Source organism: Mustelus asterias, chromosome 4, assembly GCF_964213995.1.
Source record: "Mustelus asterias chromosome 4, sMusAst1.hap1.1, whole genome shotgun sequence".
In the NCBI taxonomy this organism is placed as follows: domain Eukaryota; kingdom Metazoa; phylum Chordata; class Chondrichthyes; order Carcharhiniformes; family Triakidae; genus Mustelus; species Mustelus asterias.
The window spans coordinates 7,239,398-7,262,213 of record NC_135804.1 but is presented as its reverse complement, the minus strand read 5'-3'; the positions used below and the strand labels follow the sequence as shown (position 1 = coordinate 7,262,213).

The 22,816-nt window shown below is 45.6% G+C and overlaps 1 protein-coding gene across 4 annotated transcripts in view; it reads right to left on the bottom strand.

Annotated features, from left to right (window-relative positions):
* Positions 1–22,816, bottom strand: part of cdh8 (cadherin 8) — a 242,360-nt gene that overhangs the window by 41,255 nt on the left and 178,289 nt on the right. For all 4 annotated transcript variants that reach the window (XM_078210545.1, XM_078210546.1, XM_078210547.1 and 1 more), the window contains 2 exons: positions 19,330–19,583; positions 7,240–7,376 (listed from right to left, as the gene is read on the bottom strand). In XM_078210545.1, the coding sequence (XP_078066671.1) occupies positions 7,240–7,376; positions 19,330–19,583 (391 nt within the window). The remainder of the gene's footprint in view (positions 1–7,239; positions 7,377–19,329; positions 19,584–22,816) is intronic.

Below are 22,816 nucleotides of genomic sequence, written 5' to 3'. Positions count from 1 at the left end.
CCAAAGGTAGGGGAGTCCAAACCCAAAGGTAGGGGAGTCTAAACCCAAAGATAGGGGAGTCTAAACCCAGAGGTAGGGGAGACTAAAACTAGAGGGCATAGGTTTAAGGTGAGAGGGGAGAGATACTAAAGGGTCCAGAGGGGCAATGTTTTCACTCAGAGGGTGATAAGTGTCTGGAACAAGCTGCCAGAGGGAGTAGTAGAGGCGGGGACAATTTTGTCTTTTAATCAGCATTTAGACAGTTACATGGGTAAGATGAGTAGAGAGGGATGTGGGCCAAACACGGGCAATTGGGATTAGCTTAGTGGAAAAACTGGGCAGCATGGACAAGTTGGGCTGAAGGGCCTGTATCCATGCTGTAAACCTCTATGACTCTATGGCCGGAACTCTACCACCTCGCCCGCCACAGCATCGGAGCATGCGAGGTTTGTAGAACGGAAATCTCCATTGGCTCTGGGTGGGATTTACAACCTCATCCGCCCTTGACTCTGTCACAAAATGTTAAGCGCTCCGAAAGCTAATGGCATTTGCTATTGGACTTTGACCTGGTGTTGTTAAAACTCTTACTGACAAAACGTTAAGGGCAGCAGGTTGTGCTCAAGGTATATTTTTTCGCTTTCGCAGGTGAAATTTTCCTTCGCAAATATTTTCCTAACTCATTAAAATGCAAACCTGTCACTTCATAAATACAGGATGTTTAAATCAATATTGAACAAAGCAAATAGCAAATAATAGCTACATTTAGCCCCAGGGAGAAAGCATCGAGAGAAATCGATGTAAATTCCTCCAAATGAACTGGCAAATATTTCACTTCAATCTGAAATGCAAACATTAATTTGAGGCAGCTTCTAATTGTTCATTGAAACAGGTTGAAGAAAAGGGAATTATTTTTAGCTGGGTTGAATACTCAATCTGCGAGCATGCTTCGTTGTACTATATCAAGCCAAGGTAAGTTTGTGGTTTGATCTCTGCTAAGGAACTTGGGCTCAAGTGGACCAGAAGTTGGTAGCATTCTAATGCATGCTACTTGCTCTATGCTGAGGGGTAAAATAATCTCACGGGATTTTCACTACTGACCAGTAGCCAGTGGGAAAATGCAATGTACGGATATTCCAATCAGATCCAATCAAATTAGCCAGTTGAACTCAGCAACTGAGAGAGGGAAAAGGACAAAGACTGAAGTTGATAGGTGAGGTAAGGAATGTGTTTCTTTTTATAAATTTTAAAGAAGTTTATTTATTTATTCGTCACAAGTAGGCTTACACTAACACCGCAATGAAGTTACTGTGAAAAGCCCCTAGTCGCCACACTCTGGCGCCTGTTCGGGTACACTGAAGGAGAATTTAGCACGGCCAATGCATCTAACCAACACGTCTTTCGGACTGTGAGAGGAAACCGGAGCACCCGGAGGAAACCCACGCAGACACGGGGAGAATGTGCAGACTTCGCACAGACAGTGACCCAAGCCGGGAATCGAATCTGGGTCCCTGGCGCTGTGAAGCAGCAGTGCTAACCCACTGTGCCATCATGTCACTCCAATGTGGGTGCGGCAAATGGAATGAACAGAACATTTGTCTCCAGAGATGTTTGGTGATGGAACGATTTAACAGAAAATCTTCTTCAAGTTAATAGAAAACTTGAAGATGAGGTCAGCTAGAATTGAAAGCAATATCCACAGGAAGTGTGCATCCCTGGCAAAGTTGACCCCAACTTATTTTGAAGTGCGCACATATAGATAGCAGTTTGATACAACTGGTGGCTTGCCAAGCCACTTCAGAGGACATTTAAGAGTCAACCACGTTGGTGTGAGTCTAGAGTCACATGTCAAATTAGAAAATGGTTACAGCACAAATGCCCAACGCTTCCAAGCCAGATCTCTACATGTGCAACTGACCCAGTCCCAATCATGCTGCCTTTCCCCCGTTGCCCTGCACTTATTCCTTACTTCAGAGAACTATCCAACTCTCCTTTGAAAACCACAATTGAAACTTCTTCCGTCAGACCCCCAGTCAGTGCATTGCACGTCCTAACCACACACAGCGGGATGATCCCCCCACACAATGTCACTGTTGCTTCTTTAATCAGTTACCTTAGGGCAGACTGAGTAAGGACAGAAGATTTCCTTCCTTAAAGGGCATTCGTGAACAGGGTGAGTTTTTATAACAATCCAACAACTTCATGGCTCCATCTACAGGTATGGGTGGCACAGTGGCGGGCACTGCTGCTTCACAGCGCCAGGGACCCGGGTTCGATTCTCGGCTTGGGTCACTGCCTGTGCGGAGTTTGCACGTTCTCCCCGTGTCTGTGCGGGTTTCCTCCGGGTGCTCCGGTTTTCTCCCACAATCTGAAAGACCTGCCGGTTAGGTGCATTGACCCGAACAGGTGCCAGACTGTGGTGACTAGGGGAATTTCACAGCAACTTCATTGCACAGTAACTTAATGTAAGCCTTACTTGTGACTAATAAATAAAGAAACTTGAAGGTACCACCTTCTTATTCCCAGTTTCATTTTTGAATACAAAATGTTGAATTAAAATTCTCAATCTACTTTCGTCAACTTCATCTCTTTTGATTCATAGAAACACAGAATCCCTACAGTGTAGGAGTCAATGTATCACAGCTTGATATGGCTCCTGCTTGGACCAAGACCACAAGAAACTACAAAGGGTCGTGAACATAGCACAGTCCCATCACACGAACCAGCCTCCCACCCATTGACTCCATCTACACTTCCCACGGCCTCAGGTAAGCAGCCAGCATAATCAAGGACCCCACGCATCCTGGACATACTCTCTTCTACCTTCTTCCATCGGGAAAAATATAAAAAAGTCTGAAAACATGTACCAACTGACTCAAGATCAGCTTATTCCCTGCAACCAGCAGATTTTTGAATGGACCTACCTTGTATTAAGTTGATCTTTCTCTACACCCTAGCGATGACTGTAACATTACATTCTGCACTCCCTCCTTTCCTTCTCTATGAACGGTATGAAACATAGAAACATAGAAAACTACAGCACAAAACAGGTCCTTCGGCCCCACAAGTTGTGCCGAACATATCCCTTCCTTTTAGGCCTACCTATAACCCTCCATCCTATTAAGTCCCATGTACTCATCCAGGAGTCTCTTAAAAGACCCTATTGAGTTTGCCTCCAACACTACTGACGGCAGCCGATTCCACTCGCCCACCACCCTCTGTGTGAAAAACTTCCCCCTAACATTTCCCCTGTACCTACACTCCAGCACCTTAAACCTGTGTCCTCTCATAGCAGCCATTTCCACTCTGGGAAAAAGCCTCTGAGAGTCCACCCGATCTATGCCTCTCAACAACTTATATACCTCTATTAGGTCTCCTCTCATCCTACGTCTCTCCAAGGAGAAAAGACCGAGCTCCCTCAGCCTATCCTCATAAGGCATGCCACTCAATCCAGGCAACATCCTTGCGAATCGCCTCTGCACCCTTTCAATCTTTTCCACATCCTTCCTGTAATGAGGCGACCAGAACTGAGCACAGTACTCCAAGTGGGGTCTGACGAGTGTCTTATAAAGCTGCATCATTATCTCCCGACTCCGAAACTCGATCCCTCGATTGATAAAGGCCAGCACACCATACGCCTTCTTAACCACCTCCTCCACCTGCGGGGCCGATTTTAGAGTCCTATGGACCCGGACCCCAAGGTCCTTCTGATCCTTTACAGTACTAAGAGTCTTTCCCTTTATATTGTACTCCTTCATCCCATTTGACCTACCAAAATGGACCACTACGCATTTATCTGGGTTGAAGTCCATCTGCCACTTCTACGCCCAGTCTTGCATCATATCTATGTCCCTCTGTAACTTCTGACATCCCTCCAGACTATCCACAACCCCACCAACCTTTGTGTCATCGGCAAACTTACCAACCCATCCCTCCACTTCCTCATCCAGGTCATTTATGAAAATGACAAACAGCAAGGGTCCCAGAACAGATCCCTGGGGCACACCATTGGTGACCAACCTCCATTTAGAAAAAGACCCATCTATACACACTCTCTGCCTCCTTTGGGCAAGCCAGTTCTGGATCCACAGGGCAGCAGCCCCTTGGATCCCATGCCCTCTCACTTTTTCTAGAAGCCTTGCATGGGGGACCTTATTGAACGCCTTGCTAAAATCCATATAAACCACATCTACCGCTTTCCTTTCGTCAATGTGTTTAGTCACATTTTCGAAGAACTCCACCAGGCTCGTAAGGCACAATCTGCCTTTGACAAAGCCATGCTGAGTATTCTTGAGCATACTAAACCTCTCTAAATGCTCATAAATCTTGTCCCTCAGGATCTTCTCCATCAGCTTACCAATCACTGAGGTTAGACTCACCGGTCTGTAATTTCCTGGGCTATCCCTATTCCCCTTCTTGAAAATAGGAACCACATCTGCAATCCTCCAATCCTCCGGCACCTCTCCCGTCTCCATCGACGACGCAAAGATCATAGCCAGAGGCTCTGCAATCTCTTCCCTCGCCTCCCACAGTAACCTGGGGTACATCCCACCCGGACCCAGCGACTTATCTATCTTGATGCCATTCAAAGATTCCAGCACAACCTCTTTGTGTGCTTTGCATAGCACACAAGAAACAATACTTTTCACTGTATATTAGTACATGTGACAGTAAAAAATCAAATCAAATCAAATCAAATCGGCCATTTGGCCCATCAAGCTTGCACCGACAACATTCCCACCCAGTAACGCCTTCTACTTTCCCTGCTAATCCCCCCGCCACTTAAGGAACAATTTAGCGTGGCCAATCAACCTAACCCACACATCTTTGGACTGATCCCTTTATCTCAGGCCTCTGAATTTCTTGTCCTGTCCCATAGCCAATAAACTGACAAACACCTGAGCTACAAGGGCTGAGCTGAGAGAATTGAGAGAGGGGGGAATGTTTGTACAAAGCTGACTACCAATAACTGAACTCGCCGAGATGTAGGGAGTAGGCTGAAACTGCAAGAATTGGAAACAGAGGGAATAAGCTGGGAGAGAGCTGTCACTGTTAATAAGATTTGCAGGAAGAGAGAAGGCTTTATATATCCAAAATGTTCATGACATGAATACATTAATTATTGACTGGTCAATCTCCCTTAGTGTTGCACGTGGGGATTGCAAAAGAGTTGTCAGGATGTGTTTTCACATTTTCAAACTCTTTCACTGGAGAATAGTCTGAAGTGGTGGAAGGATTCACAGGCTGTTTAACAATGCAATAGCCGTGAATGATCCTTGCATTTTCATGGCAGATAGTTGGGGTTTACGGCGGAAAGATTATTTGAGCCTGCACAACACAAACCAGAGGCCACCCTTTGGACATGGGTATCATGTTGGGTGTCAACCTTGAGATCACAGGTAGAATTTCAATCTCTACTTGCTAGTCCTATTACAGTCAGAAGTCTCACAACACCAGGTTAAAGTCCAACAGGTTTATTTGGAATCACCAGATGAAGGAACAGCGCTCCGAAAGCTCCTAGTGTAAGGGTCAAGATAACAGGAGTTAATTTCATTGGAGTGGACAAATGTATTTCAATAAAATAAAGGCAAAATGCTGCGGATGCTGGAAACCTGAAATAAAAATGGAAAATGCTGGAAAACCTCTTCAGGTCAGGCAGCATCTGTGGAGAGGGAATAGAGCACCAACGTTTCGAGTCTGGATGATCTTCTACATTCTGAAGAAAAGTCATCCAGACTTGAAACGTTGACTCTGCTTCTCTCTCCACAGATGCTGCCAGACCTGCTAAGTTTTTTCCAGCATTTTCTGTTTCCCGCCACAAAGATAGTGGAATTTGAATTCAATAAAAAAAATCTGGAATTAAGAATCTACTGATGACAATGAAACCATTGTCGATCGTCGGAAAAACCCATCTGGTTCACTTTAGGGAAGGAAATCTGCTGTCCTTTACCTGGTCTGGCCTGCATGTGACTCCACAGCCACAGCCTCGGGCAACTAAGGATGGGCAATAAATGCTGGTCAGCCAGTGATGCCCATGTCCCATGAATGAATATTTCAATAACCATTTTAAAGTTGTGTTCTGTCCTGAATTATTTTCCCACCATGACTTTGAGTCTCCATCTTTATAACGGAAAATTCCAATGTAAACTGATCAGACTGTAATTACTCAATCTGGCCAGTGAAGCTGCTGCCATGTGGCAAATATACATGGGAATTTCCATCATAAATCTGTCAGGTTGATCGGAAGTTTATGCTGACTTAAGTTTATTATTTTATACATATTTCAAACAGGTGTAATTAAGTTGTTTCATGGCCCATCTCATGCTCTGCATCAATTCTATTCCCATCCATTTTGGATAACATTAAAGACAGTCACTGATGTAGGGGAGCTAGAATAAACTAATAAAGCACATAATCATGGGTTTGAGAACACTAACAAAATACTGACTTAAGAGTGAATGATCTTAGACTATGGAGAGCGCTGACAAGAGCTGTTGCTGTAGAAGACAGCTCTGTATGAATAACAAGTCTTTCTCATTTAAAACATGTATTTTGAATTCATAAAATGGACGCAGTTTGCTTTTAGAATCCATTTTGTGAAACTTCAGTCAACGGCAAGATACAGCAGATCTTGATGGGATGAGGTAGGAGACAGTGCCTGCATTCCAGAGGACAATGGTTCCACTGAATGCGGCTACTTTATCAGCAGTTGTTGGGAACAAGATGGCTACCGATGCTAATTTGATGAATAGAACTATACAGCTCCAAGATGATAACACAGGTACAAGGCAGACATAAGGATGTTCTCAGGGTCAGACAAATGTCACGTGGGTTTGAGTCGGTGGGAATCATTCTCCCGTCTCACTGTCCAGTGTCCTGTGAAACTGGGCAACAGAAGGGAGGTAACGTCCGTAATTAACGACAAATGAGATCCCATGAGGTCTGGATGTATATTGTTATTGGCTGGAGTTAGTGGCAGTGGGAAATATGATTTTGAAAATGTAAAGTTGTCCTCACGGAGGCATTATATTTCAGAGTGATATTGAGCTGCCTGCAATCTCTACCTGTAGTGCTGGGCTGCTTTATATCATTCTCCCATTCGATCGTTTGGCCAATAAAGTCACATCTTAAAATCAGTACACTGAGTCTCGGGATTTAAATTAAGTTTAGCAATGCAGAGCCGCAAGAGATAACCCCCATCAACAATCACCTACAAGTCACCCCGAAGCTTCGACCAATGCAACTGGCCACCCTGATACTTACTGGTTTCCGTGGCGATAACAGTGATGTTGTGCCAAACATCAGTCTCTCTGTCCAGAGGTTTAGCCAGGGTTATTTTTCCATCATCAGCATTAACGTTGAACAATCTCTCAAGGTCGGTGTGCCGGTCAATTGAATACCTGCAAAAGAGATTGGTTCAATAATCATCCCATGTTAAAGACACAAACTCACAACAAAAGAAGGTCAAGACTGGGGGTTAACTTTGACCTTGGGAAACATTGTAAGACAGGCAATATTCGATTCACCATCCACTCTAAAACTTGTTCAATCTTCCTTTCCATCAAAGTCATTAGAAAAGGGAATCAGGTAAAGTGTGATCCTAGATTATTCATTTTCGACAAGAAAGGCATGCATTAATGGCCTCACAAACAGCTTCACAGTCGATTGAATCCTTTTAAAATTGTATTCCCTGTTGTTATGGAGAAAGCAGAGCAGTAAATTTATGTACAATCCCACAGAGAGCATTAAGATACTGATCAAAATAATCTGATTTTGGGGATGTTGAATGAGAGGCCGATATTGGCCAGGGCGCCAGGGTGAGATCACCTGACGTTCTTTGAAACAGTCTCACATGATCGTTTGCACCTGTGTTTTAGCATCTCACCTACAGCATCGCTGACAATGCAGCACCCCCACAGTATTGCACTGGGGGGCATCAACCTAAAGCATGTAATCAAACCTCGAAAGTGAACCCATTACCTTCTGACACAGAGGTAAGCGTGCTCCTTACTAAACCATTTCAGATATAGTACTCAAAGGTTAAAATCCTTTAAAACCTGATAGTAGATTTGAATTCAGTACGAGAAATTTACGGAGCTCAACAAGTGCATGGATAATAGATTGACAGTGGGCTGTGGAGAGATGCACGCACCAACAAATGGCTAAATAAATGTTCATTGTTACTCAAGTGCCTCTTACTAGAGTGACAGCCGGTTCGATACCTGCAGTTAGCATCTTTCAAATCTCTTTCAAAGCTCAGCGTGCTGTAAGAATAATTTTGTTTTATATTAGGCTGTGTTAGTTTTGTGCAAAGTATAAATATTATCACGGAGAAGAAAAAATGGCAAACGCTTTGAAATAAATGCAGTAAGTCATTTGTAGAAACAAGAAGGATTGTCAGTCCCATTTACACGATTCAGCAGTGCTTCAGCTGCCTATTTACAGAGGAGATACTCTCTGTACATAAGTGACAATTCTTTCACATTGACTTGTATTCTGATACACAACCCACTGACTTGGATGAAAACAATGATGGAAGACATGTTGGGACACATGTTTTCCCAATCCTCACATCAATTTAATTTCATGAGGCTTTTTTAGAAGTTTCTTTCTGCATTTGTAAGGTTTCAAGCTCTAATTGGACATATTAACTGAAAGTTGTATGAAATAACCTTTGACTCACAACTGCCTAATCCTTGCATTCTTGTCATTGGTCATTCTAGCTGAGCCCTGCCATTACTTACCCACTTATCCTCTTCATCCCTTGAGGGACATACAGCTGTTATGAGCTTACACCAGGAGGCACGGTGGCATGGTGGTTAGCACTGCTGCCTCACAGCGCCAGGGACCCGGGTTTGATTCCCAGCTTGGGTCACTGTCTGTGTGGAGTTTGCACATTGCAAACCGGCTCCAACGCACCCCTCCCTGATGAGCTCAATGCATTCAACGCCCGTTTTGAGCAAGAGGTCAACAAGAGCATGCCCTCTACTCTGGAAGCCCTGGATGAACCTGTATCTGGGGTCACCACTGAAGATGTCAAAGCAGTTTCCTCAAAGGTCAACCCACGGAAAGCGACTGGCCCGGATAGGGTACCCAGACGAGCACTCAGATCCTGCGCGGATCAGCTGGCGGGGGTATTCACAGACATCTTTAACCTCTCTTTACAACAATCCTGAGGTCCCTGTCTGCTTCAAAAAGACAACCATCATCCCGGTATCTAAAAAAAATCTAGTAGCATGCCTTAATGACTATCAGTCGGTGGCTCTGACATCCATCATTATGAAGTGCTTTGAAAGGTTAGCCATGGCACGAATCAATTCCAGCCTCCTGGACTACCTGGATCCACTACAGTTTGCCTGCTGCCGCAACAGGTCCACAGCAGACGCCATCTCGCTGGCCCTGCACTCAACCCTGGGACACCTACATAACAAAGACACCTATGTCAGACTACTTATTGACTACAGGTCAGCCTTCAACACCATTATTCCCATGAAACTCATCTCCAAACTCTGTGGCCTGGGCCTCGGCACTTCCCTCTGCGACTGGGTTCTGAACTTCCTGACTCACAGACCAGAATCAGTAAGAATAGGCAACAACACCTCCTCCACGATCATCCTCAACACCAGTGCCCAACAAGGTTGTTTTCTCAGCCCCCTACTATACTCCTTATACACCTATGACTGTGTGGCCAAATTCCCCTCCAATTCAATTTTCAAGTTTGTTGACGACACCACCGTAGTGGGTCAGATCTCAAACAATGATGAGACAGAGTACAGGAATGAGATAGAGAATCTGGTGAACTGGTGCGGTAACAATAATCTCTCCCTCAATGTCAACAAAACGAAGGAGATTGTCATCGACTTCAGGAAGCTTAAAGGGGAACATGCCCCTGTCTACATCGATGGGGATGAAGTAGAAAGGGTCGAGAGCTTCACGTTTTTAGGTGTCCAGATCACCAACGACTTGTCCTGTTCCTCCCATGCTGACAGTATAGTTAAGAAAGCCCACCAACGCTTCTACTTTCTCAGAAGACTAAGGAAATCTGGCATGTCAGCTACGACTCTCACCAACGTTTACAGATGCACCACAGAAAGCATTCTTTCTGGTTGTATCACAGCTTGATATGGCTCCTGCTCTGCCCAAGACCGCAAGGAACTACAAAAGGTTGTGAATGTAGCCCAATCCATCACGCAAACCAGCCTCCCGTCCATTGACTCTGTCTACACTTCCCGCTGCCTTGGCAAAGCAGCCAGCATAATTAAGGACCCCACGCACCCCGGACATTCTCTCTTCCACCTTCTTCTGTCGGGAACAAGATACAAAAGTCTGAGGTCACATGCCAACCGACTCAAGAACAACTTCTTCCCTGTTGCCATCAGATTTTTGAATGGACCTACACTGCATTAAGTTGATCTTTCGCGACACCCTAGCTGTGACTGTAACACTACATTCTGCACTCTCTCCTTTCCTTCTCTATGGACAGTATGTTTTATCTGTATAGCGTGCAAGAAACAATAATTTTCACTGTATGTTAATACATGTGACAATAATAAATCAAATCAAATCGAATCAAATCAAATCAAAGGGTTGGAAGGAATACAAACAGAATAACTGGCCCAGTTGCCCTAAGTAGGAAGCGAAATCTTACAGGTCTCCATTTCCACTTCAGCACTCAGCAGCCTCTGCTGCATGTTTGCATGTGTGCACATATGTGAACAATGTGTATGTGGTGAACCATCGTTGGTTCCCACTGGATAGTGCTGAGCCAGGGGCTGGCCAGGACTACAAGGATGTACATATGTTACTGTTGGGTTGTGCTATTGTTGCTGTTGGGGTTAGGGTGGGGTTGTTACACCTTTGTACTGTAGTGTTGTGGCACATCCCAGTCGGGCTCCGCCTCCTGGGAGAGGTATAAGAGTCCCTGCTCTGGCCGGGACCCCTTCAGTCTGGGATAGTGTATATAAGTTCTGGTAGCTTCGTTAACAGTAAAGAAAAGCCTTTCATTTACTGAGCTTCAAGCCTCGTGTCTGAATAGTGCATCAGTGTGCATGCATGCAAATGCCTATATGCATATGTGTAAGTATATGCAAGTTTGTGTGTGCTTACATGTATTTGATTTTGATTTGATTTGATTCATTATTGTCACATGTATTGGTATACAGTGGAAATTATTGTTTCTTTCAAGACAATGCATACCGTTCATGGAGAAGGAAATGAGAGAGTGAAGAATGTAGTGTTACAGTCATTGCTAGGATGTAGAGAAAGATCAACTTAATGCAAGGTAAGCCCATTCAAAAGTCTGACAGCAGCAGGGAAGAAGCTGTTCTTGAGTCGGTTGGTACATGACCTCAGATTTTTGTGCCTTTTTCCCGACGGAAGAAGGTGGAAGAGAGAATGTCCGGGGTGCGTGGGGTCCTTAATTATGCTGGCTGCTTTGCCGAGGCAGTGGGAAGTGTAGGTAGAGTCAATCGATGGGAGGCTGGTTTGCGTGATGGATTGGGCGACATTCACAAACGTTTGTAGTTTCTTGCGATCTTGGGCAGAGCAGGAGCCATACCAAGCTGTGATACAACCAGAAAGAATGCTTTCTATAGTGCATCTATAAAAGTATATGTGTGTACATGCATATGCGAGTTTATATGCGTGTGTGTGTGGACATTGATGTGTGTTTACATGTGCACATCTATGAATGTGCGTGTGTGTATGTCGTACATCTACATCTATGTGCACATTTATGTATATGTGCATTTATGTCTGTCGTTGTGGATCAAGTGCACAGACTGATGTTGTGGCTATTCAGTAAAGATAGAATTGTCTGTAATTCCCCATTGGTAAAATATTTGCTTGGATTCAGAGAGAAATAACGACTATTTTGGAAGTTGCTGCAGGAAGCTCAGTGCTGTAGAATTGTCAGCCACCAAGGAACCATCATCTTCAGGAGACACTGACAGAGAAAATTAACATGAATTTATTTTTTACACCTGCAAGTTACATCAACATGAAATGGACTGTTCATTACCACTGTTTGAATATCATTTTAACAAGTCTTGTTATATTTGCCACTATCCCATCTTGAAATGGGTTTTAAATTTTAATTGGGTTTTAAAGTTTGATTGGCTTTCTCAGCTCAAATCCTAAAATGACCACTTGAGCGTCGCTCTGCTGTAAATTGCATAGCTGTATCAGACTGTCAGGGCAATACAGCATTTTACTCTCTCCTATTTTGTGAAGCTATTTGCTGAGCTACGGATAAATCAATTGAATAAATAGATAAATCAAATACTCCCAGGCTCGGTGCAGCGCAGGTTATATAAAGGGCACATGCCTCTGCATTAAAACAAAGAGAGACTTGCATTTATATAGCATCGTTCATACACTGAGGATGTCCCAAAGCATTTTACAGCCAATTAAGTATTTTGTTAGTAAAGTCACGTAGGACCTTTAAAGCAAGCAGACAGATCACCACCTGATAGCAAAAGAGAAAATACTGGAAAATCTCAGCAGGTCTGGCAGCATCTCTAAGGAGAGAAAAGAGCTGACGTTTCGAGTCCAGATGACCCTTTGTCGAAGCTAAAAGGCACAGAAAGTGGGAGATATTTATACTGCAGGGGGAGGGAATGAAAGGTGAGTCAAAGCCACAGAAACAAAAGGAAAGGCTGCTTATGGCAGCCCCATGACAGAACAGAAGGTGTGAATGGCCGAACGGCAGAGAAGCTGAAATCAGAGGGTAAGCTGTGACAGAAGAAGATATGGGGGAAGCAGGGGAGATGGGTGGGAGAGAGGTGAAATTGAGAAAAAGGGGAAGAAAAGGTAAGGAAAGGGGGTTAAAATATGGGGAAAGAGTGGGGCGGGGAGGAGGAAAAATAAAGAAAGACAATAAAGGAATAAAAGGTAGAGAACAGTTAAAAATTAAATGAAATGAAAACAAAGGGGGTCGAGGTGGGGCAGAGCGAATCATCTGAAGTTGTTGAATTTGATTTTGAGATTGAAAAGCTGTAAAGTGCCGAGCCGGAAGATGAGATCCTGTTCCTCCAGTTTGTGTTGAGCTTCACTGGAACATTGCAGCAGGGCCAAGGACAGACATGTGGGCATGGGAGCAGGATCGTGAGTTAAAATGGCAAGCAACTGGAAGGTTCATTCTTCTGAGATCCATTGAATATAGGCCCAACCTGCTGAACCTTTCCTGATAGAAGAAAGCCTTCATCCTGGAAATCAGCCCAGTGAAGCTTTTCTGAACTACCTCCAGTGTAATTATATCCCTTCTTAAATAACAAGACCAAAACTGTACAATGTTGAAGGTGCGATTTCATCAAAGCCCAGTACAGTTGTAGAATGATTTCCTACCTTTATACTCCACCCTCCTTGCAATAAAGGGCACCATTCAGTTTCCCTTCAGAATTACTTGGGCAGAATTCTCCAATTGCGTTCATTCCAGTGAGAATGGAAAATGTGCTGCTCAGCCAAAACGCCTTTCACTGCAGCGATACTGGAGACTCCCGTCTGCAGGCGAGGTCGGAGCTTTCCACCGCTTGTCACTCATTTGAGAGTTTGGAAAGGGGCAATGCAGGCCAGGAGGAGTGTGGCATGATAGAACAATGCAAGAAAGGAAGAGGCCATTTGGCCCATTGTGACAGTGACAGCGTTGGCTGTATTTAAGCACTAAACAATTGATAGGACAACATCAGCCATGAACTTAGATCTTATGGAATTTTCCTGTCCTGCCCGCCACGGGAATCGTAGTGGGCTGGGGGGCGGGCCATGCAAAGGTCCGTTGACCTCAAGTAGGATTTTCTGGTCTTGGGGCGAGCGCAGCTGGTCAATCCCGCCCTATGTGTCACAGCTTAGAGTATTCTCCGCAAGGATCTGGAAGCGTAAAATTGATACATCTTGAGATCTTCCGGTGAGATTCCCAGCTGGACACAATGAACAGGATTTTTGGACCTTTCAGGGCTGGGAATAAAGGCAGGTGGTGGCTAATGATAACACTACTGTGGGCGGCACGGTGACACAGTGGTTAGCAATGCTGCCTCACAGCGCCACGGACCCGGGTTCAATTCTGGCCGAGGGTGACTGTCTGTGTGGAGTTTGCACATTCTCCCCGTGTCTGCGTGGATTTCTTCTGGGTCTCTGGTTTCCTCCCACAGTCCAAAGATGTGCGGGTTAGGTTGATTATCCGTGCTAAATAGCCCCTTAGTGTCAGGGGGATTAGTGGATAAAATAATTGGGGTTACGGGGATAGAACTTGGGTGGGATCGTTGTTGGTGCAGGCTCAATGGGCCAAATGGCCTCCTCCTGCACTGGAGGGATTCTATGATTCTATGAATTACATCCCATACTGTGGTGGACCTCAGTTGTGCCTTTGTCCTATATGGACCACCATTGTGTGTGTTTGTCATACCTGGACACATCCCCTTCCAGTTTGGTTCCTCCCCTCAGCACCTAGTATAAAGGTGGCTGTCTCCTCCCCCTTGTTCAGTCCAGGTCGGTTAATTGTTGGGATCTGCTCCTGATTCTGTTGTGAATAAAAGCCTACACTTATATTGGCATATCGGTAGTCTTTCGCCTTATTGATAGTGCATCACATACCCAGCTCAATTCCCAGTTGTGGGTTGAGAGTGGGTGGGGTGGATTGTTGGGGGCAGACAGGGCTATCCGCCTCAAGATGATAATTGCAGTTCTACTCAAGCCTGTGAAAGACATTTGATTGGAATTTCCCAGTTGGTCTCCAGCTGGCAAGTGCCTCCCAGAGGCAGTCGAGTGCTCCTGCCCGGCCTACAGGCTCTTTCTGCCTGACTGTGTTTAACAGCCACGATGTGGAGATGCTGGCGTTGGACTGGGGTAAATACAGTAAGAGTTTTAACAACACCAGGCTAAAGTCCAACAGGTCTATTTGATCGCAAATGCCATTAGCTTTCGGAGCGCTACTCCTTCGTCAGATGGAGTGGATATCTGCTCTCAAACAGGGCATGCAGAGACACAAAATCAAGTTACAGAATACTGATTAGAATGCGAATCTCTCCAGCCAACCAGGTCTTAAAGATACAGACAATGTGAGTGGAGGGAGCATTAAGCACAGGTTAAAGAGATGTGTATTGTCTCCAGACAGGACAGCCAGTGAGATTCTGCAAGTCCAGGAGGCAAGCTGTGGGGGTTGCTGATAGTGTGACAAAAACCCAAGATCCCAGTTTAGGCCGTCCTCATGTGCGCGGAACTTGGCTATCAGTTTCTGCTCAGCGACTCTGCGCTGTCGTGTGTCACCAGGAAGAGAGTGTGTCACCCACTCTCAAAAGAAGAAAATGTCATCGATGTATCTAGTGTACAGCATCGGTTGAAGGTCCTGTGCGGTGAAGAAGTCTTGTTCGAACAAGTTTCGAACCAGAAACTGCCAGTTTCCAGATGCAATTTTACAACTCATCCGCGTCACCTTCAACAACCACGTGAAGTCTTCACCTTCAACAACCAGTTCTTCATCCAGACAAATGGAACAGCCATGGGGACCAAATTCGCACCTCAATATGCCAACATCTTCATGCCCAGGTTCGAACTAGACTTCTTCACCGCACAGGAACTTCAACCGATGCTATACACTAGATACATCAATGACATTTTCTTCCTTTGGACTCATGGGGAACAATCACTGAAACAACTATATGATGACATCAACATGTTCCATCTCACCATCAGACTCACCATGGACTACTCTCTGGAATCGGTTGCATTCTTGGACACACGCATCTCCATTAAGGACGGTCACCTCAGCACCTCACTGTACCGCAAGCCCACGGATAACCTCACGATGCTCCACTTCTCCAGCTTCTACCCTAAACACGTTAAAGAAGCCATCCCTACGGACAAGCCCTCCGTATACACATGATCTGCTCGGATGAGGAGGATCGCAACAGACACCTCCAGATGCTGAAAGATGCCCTCATAAGAACAGGATATGGCGCTCGACTCATCGATCAACAGTTCCGACGTGCCACAGCGAAAAACCGCACCGACCTCCTCAGAAGACAAACACGGAACACGGCGGACAGAGTACTCTTCATCGTCCAGTACTTCCCTGGAGCGGAGAAGCTACGGCATCTCCTCCGGCGCCTTCAACAAGGTCATTGATGAAGACGAACATCTCGCTAAGGCCATCCCCACACCCCCACTTCTTGCCTTCAAACAACCGCACAACCTCAAACAGACCATTATCCGCAGCAAACTACCCAGCCTTCAGGAGAACAGTGACCACGACACCACACAACCCTGCCACAGCAACCTCTGCAAGACGTGGCGGATCATCGACACGGATGCCATCATCTCACGTGAGAACACCATCTACCAGGTACACGGTACCTACTCTTGCAACTCGGCCAACCTGATACGCTGCAGGAAAGGATGTCCCGAGGCATGGTACATTGGGGAAACCATGCAAATGCTATGACAACGGATGAATGAACACCGCTCGACAATCACCAGGCAAGACTGTTCTCTTCCTGTGTGGGAACACTTCAGCAGTCACGGGCATTCAGCCTCCGATCTTCGGGTAAGCGCTCTCCAAGGTGGCCTTCACGACACACGACAGCGCAGAGTCGCTGAGCAGAAACTGATAGCCAAGTTCCGCACACATGAGGACGGCCTAAACCGGGATCTTGGGTTTTTGTCACACTATCAGCAACTCCGACAGCTTGCCTCCTGGACTTGCAGAATCTCACTGGCTGTCCTGTCTGGAGACAATACACATCTCTTTAACCTGTGCTTAATGCTCCCTCCACTCACATTGTCTGTATCTTTAAGACCTGGTTGGCTGGAGAGATTCGCATTCTAATCAGTATTCTGTAACTTGATTTTGTGTCTCTGCATGCCCTGTTTGAGAGCAGATATCCACTCCATCTGACGAAGGAGCAGCGCTCCGAAAGCTAATGGCATTTGCTACCAAATAACCCTGTTGGACTTCAACCTGGTGTTGTTAAAACTCTTACTGTGTATTTAACAGCTACAGGCAGTGCTCTGCGGTTGCGGGGTCCATCCCCTCTGCATCCCCCCAGCCCCAGCGGTGACCCTCCGGCTTCAACAGCCCCATGTGGAAAGTGAACACAGCCGCTGGTCACTTGAGGGAACCAGAGGTGGGTGGCTGTCCCTCACACAGTCCCTGCTCGTGATCTTGACTGGAGCCTGTTGACAGGATTAACTTGGCAGGGAGGTGGGAACTGGAAAGACGGGAATACCAAGGTGCGCAGAATACTGAGAGAGATGGACAGCACGAGAGTCCGGAATAGTAAGTTATTAGATGGGGCCAGAGTGAGCGAGCAAGTATCACAGTCTAAATCAGTTTTAAGGTGCATGGGTGTGAATGCAAGGAGTGCGGTTAATAAGATTGGTGAATTACAGATGCAGACTGACATGTGGGAATGTGATGTTGAGGCTGCAACAAAGACCTTTCCCAAGGGAGAGCAGGACTGGGTGTTAAATATTCCTGGATACATTCGGGGCGATTCTCCTATCCCGCTGTGCTGATTTGTTGGCGCAGTGGGACGGGTGACTCGAGCAGGGGCCATTTTACAGGCTTCCCGCCGGGCGGTCGGGCCTCTGCACGTCTCCCAATGCCAGATTTCCAGTGCTGCCAACTCCACGCCGGAAATTGGTGCAGAGATGTATAAATTATAGTCATGGTCATTTTAGCAAATCAGGGGTCGACAGAGGTCACTGCGCATGCGCTGACCCCGACACTGACAGATTGGTCCACGCGCAGTGGCCCGCTCAGTGCTATGCTGCTGGCCTCTCCAGCAGGAATAGGCCCCGCCCCAGCTTTTTAACGTGGTTCACGCTAGCGCACTCTGCAGTGCACAGAGTGTGGGACATTCATTCTGAAATTCCCGCTGAAGACAACCAACGTGATTTACTCCAGTTTTTACACAAATTCGACACTTTAGGAGAATCCGCCCCCAACGCGTTTCGGAAAGATAGGAAAGGAATGAAAGGGGGAGGGGTGGTGATATTGGTTAAAAAGAGCATTGCAGTGCTGGAGAAAGAAGATGTCCCAGAGGCGTGAAGGATGGAATCTATTTGGATCTAAAGAGCTAAAGGATAAACAAGGTGCTATTAGGTAGTCTACAGGCCAGCGACCCGTGGGAGGAATGTAGAACAAGTTTGCAAGGAACTTACAAAGAGGTAGAAGAATTCTAGAATAGTTATAATGGGGGACTTCAATGACCTGAATATCGAGTGAGATAGTCCTTGTGTAAAGGGCAGTGAGGAGCAAGAGTACTGAGAGTGTGTACTGTTCTGCAGCAGTATGTCTCCAGTCCAATGAGAAGGGAGACTCTACGAGACCTGGTTCTTGGGACTGAAGTGGGCCAAATGGATCAAGTGTAAATAAGGAAACATTTAGAGGACTGTGATCATTGTATCATAAGGTTTAGGTAAGGGAAGACAACTTCAGAGGGGTAATGATGAGATCTGGACTGAATAAACTGGATCCAAAATTTGACGGGAAAAAATGTAGCTGAACTTTGATTACCTTCAAAGCTGGGATCGTTCAGATACAGTCACGATATACTAGCTCAAAAGGGAAAATGATGACACAGACTTCCAGCTCTCAAGGACATTTATGAACTAATTGGTTAGTTATGGAAATCTGGTAGCTTCATGGTCACCTATACTGATACCAGCTTCTTATTCCAGATTCTATTTAATTTCATTGAAATTATTCAGCTGTTACGGTGGAATATATCTCCAGATTAGTAGCCCAGAATTCTTGGTGATTAGCTCAATGACCGAGCCACAATGTTCCCGTATCCTGCCCACTCCCACTACATCTCCACCACGTCCCACTCCAATGAAGGTAATCGTTACATGGTTCCATTCCAGGGGAGGCCAATTTCCTCAGAGATTGGGCAGCATGGTGGCACAGCGTTCAACTCTGCTGCCTCACAGAGCCAGAGACACGGGTTCAATTCTGGCCTTGGGTGACCGCCTGTGTGGAGTTTACACGTTCTCCCCGTATCTGCATGGGTTTCCTCCGGGTGCTCCGGTTTTCTCCCACAGACCAAAGATGTGTGGCTTAGGTTGATTGACCATGCCGGATTGCACCATTGTGTCCGGGAGATTGGCAGGGTGGATGCATGGGGGTGCGGGCACGGGACCTGGGTGGGATTGTTGTCAGTGCAGGCTCGATAGGCTGAGTGGCCTCTTTCTGCACTGTAGGGATTATATGATTCTAACGATTATGCTCCACAGTCACGCAAGGTAAGGGAGGAAAACTGGGACTTGATGGAAAATGTGCTCTGAGCTGAGGATTGAATATCTTGAGACAGAAGAAATAGGGTTAAAAAGAAGAATGAAAGAAAATGAGAGCTTCCATACCTAACAGGGCTCACCACAATGTCAGGGTCACGAGCCATTATTTGTCCAATGACAGAGCCAACGACCACACTCTCCCTCACTTCCAGGAAATAGACAGGTGATGAGAACACTGGCGGTTCATCAGCATCTTCCACTGTGATCTTCACGGCTGCCGTGTCTTTGAAGGGTCCCTTGCTGATGTAGCGAGGATCAATATGTGCATTACCTGCCTCCACTTTCAGGGTATAGGATCTCTTGGTTTCAAAGTCCAGGGGCTGTTGAAAGTGACAGAGATGAATGATTTTCACTAATGACTTCAAACAGCAGGAGAACAAATGAAGTTAACGCTGATGGATGGGCGTTATGCGGGATTAGTACATCTGCAGCAAGTTCACCAGAGCCGTCCTAGACAATGAGCATTAGCCCTCTACAATAATCACAGCTGACTGTTTATTAAGCATATTTCGTTCAGAGCGGGAGGGGGGAATGCTATTAATTCTTCCCAACATTAGAACACGCAAGGTCTTTTTTGCTTTTTCCACTCATTCACTCATCAAGACAAATGCATTAAAAATTTAACAGTCATTACACAGATGGGGAGCCAGGCTGGCTATTTCTTCATTATTAAAGATGTACACGAGATGAGAGCTCTTTTTTTTCTCAGCAGCTCTTCTGAGGCTGCTACATGGCCAAGGCAAAGCCTGGATGTGGTGTTGAGGAGGTCACTGGCGGAGGGATTAATTTAAGGCCTGCACTCCTGCCATGTTTGCCCTTGTTAAAGGTTGCATGTTTCACAAACTCCCAGCCTTCCCCCTGATGGGCAACACACCTCACCTGATTACTGCAACTTGTTTTCCATTAGTAGGTGAGACAAGGATCCGAAGGCACAGCCTCAGAATAAAGGGACGGATCTTTAGAACCGAGATGAGGACGAATTTCTTCAGCCGGAGGGCGGTGAATCTATGGAATTCATTGCCACAGAAGGCTGTGGAGGTCATGCCATTGAGCGTATTTAAGGTGCAGATAGGTTCTTGGTTGGTAAGGGTGAAGCAAAAAGGCAGGAGAATGGGATTGAGAAACTTATCAGCCATGATTGAATGGCGGAGCAGACTCGATGGACCGAGTGGCCTAATTCTGCTCCTATATCTTATGGTCTTATGGTCTAAGCTGGAATTGTATATCAGAAGTAAACATAGAAACATGGAAAACAGGTGCAGGAGTAGGCCATTCAGCTCTTTGAGCCTGCACCACCATTCAATATGATCATGGCTGATCATGCACTTTCAGTATCCCACTCCCGCTTTCTCTCCATACCCCTTGATCCTTTTAGCCACAAGAGCCATGGCCAGCTCCCTCTTGAACATATTTAACGAACTAGCCCCAACAGCTTTCAGTGGTAGAGAATTCCACAAGTTCACAACTCTCTGAGTGAAGAAGTTCTCCCTCAACTCAGTCCTGAATGGCTTACCCCTTATTCTTAGACTGTGACCCCTAGTTCTGCACTTCCCCAACAACGGTAACATTCTTCCTGCATCTAGCCTGTTCAATCCCTTCAGGATTTTATATGTTTCTATGAGATCCTCTCTCATTCTTCTAAATTCCAGTGAGTACGAGCCCAGTCCATCCAGTCTCTCTTCATATGTCAGTCCTGCCATTCCAGGAATCAGTCTGGTGAACCTTTGCTGGACTCCCTCAGTAACAAGAATTCTTTCCTCAGACGAGGAGACCAAAACTGAACACAATACTCAAGATGTAGCCTCACCAAGGCCCTGTATAACTGCAGCAAGACATCTTTACTCCAAAACTCAAATCCTCATGCTATGAAGGCCAGCATTCCATTAGCTTTCTTCGCTGCCTGCTGTACCTGCATGCCAACCTTCAGCGACTGTTCCAACATGACACCCAGGTCACACTGCACTTCCCTTTTTCCTAAACTGCCACCATTCAGAAGATAATCTCCCTCCCTGTTTTTGCCACCAAAGTGGATAACCTCAGATTTATCCACTTTACATTGCATTTTCCAAGTATTTGCCCACTCAGCCAGCCTGTCCAAGTCACCCTGCAGCCTCTTAGCATCCTCCTCACAGCACACACTGCCACCCAGCTTAGTGTCATCTGCAAATTTGGAGAGATTGCATTCAATTGCTTCATCCAAATCATTAATGTATATTGTGAATAGCTGAGGTCCCAGCACTGAAGCCTGCAGTACCGACTAGTCACTGCCTGCCATTCTGAAAAGGACCCGTTTATTCCCACTCTCTGCTTCCTGTCTGCCAACCAGTTCTCTATCCATGTCAATACATTACCCCCAGTACCACGAGCTTTAACTTTCTTCACTAATCTCTTGTGTGGGACCTTGTCAAAAGCTTTTTGAAAGTCCAGATACACAACATCCACTGGTTCACCCTTGTCCATTCTATTGGTCACATCCTCAAAAAATTCCAGAAGATTTGTCAAGCACGACTTCCTTTTAGTGAATCCATGCTGACTTGGACCGATCCTGTCACCACTTTCCAAATGCTCAGTTATTACATCCTTAATAATTGACTCCAGCATTTTTCCCACCTCCGATGTCAGGCCAACTGGTCTATAATTCCCCATTTTCTCTCTCCCTCCTTTTTTGAAAAGTAGGGTTACATTAGCAACCCTCCAATCCACTGGAACTCTTCCAGAGTCTATGATGTTCACTGGAAAATGATCACCAATGCATTCACTATTTCTAGGGCCACTTCCTTGAGTACTCTGGGATGCAGAGCATCAGGTCCTGGGGACTGATCGGGTTTGAATCCCAGCAATTTCTCCAACACAATTTCCTGACTAATAAGGATTTATTTTAGTTCCTCCTTCATGCTAGACCCTCTGCCCCCGAGTATTTCTGGAAGGTTATTTCTGTCCTCCTTCGTGAAGATAGATCCAAAGTATTTGTTCAGCTGGTCTGCCATCTCTTTATTGCCCATTATGAATTCACCCGATTCCAACAAGTAAGGGACCTACATTTGTCTTCACCAGTCTTTTTCACTTCACATATCTATGGAAGCTTTTTCAGTCAGTTTTTATGTTTTCTGCAAGCCTACTCTCGTATTCTATATTTTCTTTTCCAAATTAAACCCTTTGTCCTTCTTTGTTGGATTTTAAATTTCTGTAAGGAGTCTAACAACACCAGGTTAAAGTCCAACAGGTTTATTTGGTAGCAAACTACCAAATAAACCTGTTGGACTTTAACCTGGTGTTGTCAGACTCCTTACTGTGTTTACCCCAGTCCAATGCTGGCATCGCCACATTTTTAATTTCTCCCAATCCTCAGGTTTGCTGCTTTTCCAGGACAAGTTATATGCCTCCTCTTTGGCTTTAACACTATCCCTGATTTCACTTGTTAACCATGGATGAGCCACCTTCCCCATTTTACTCTTATGCCAGACAGGGATGTACAGTTGTTGAAGTTCATCCACGTGTTCTTTAAATGTCTGCCATTACCCATCCACTGTCAACCCCTCAAGTATCCTTTGCC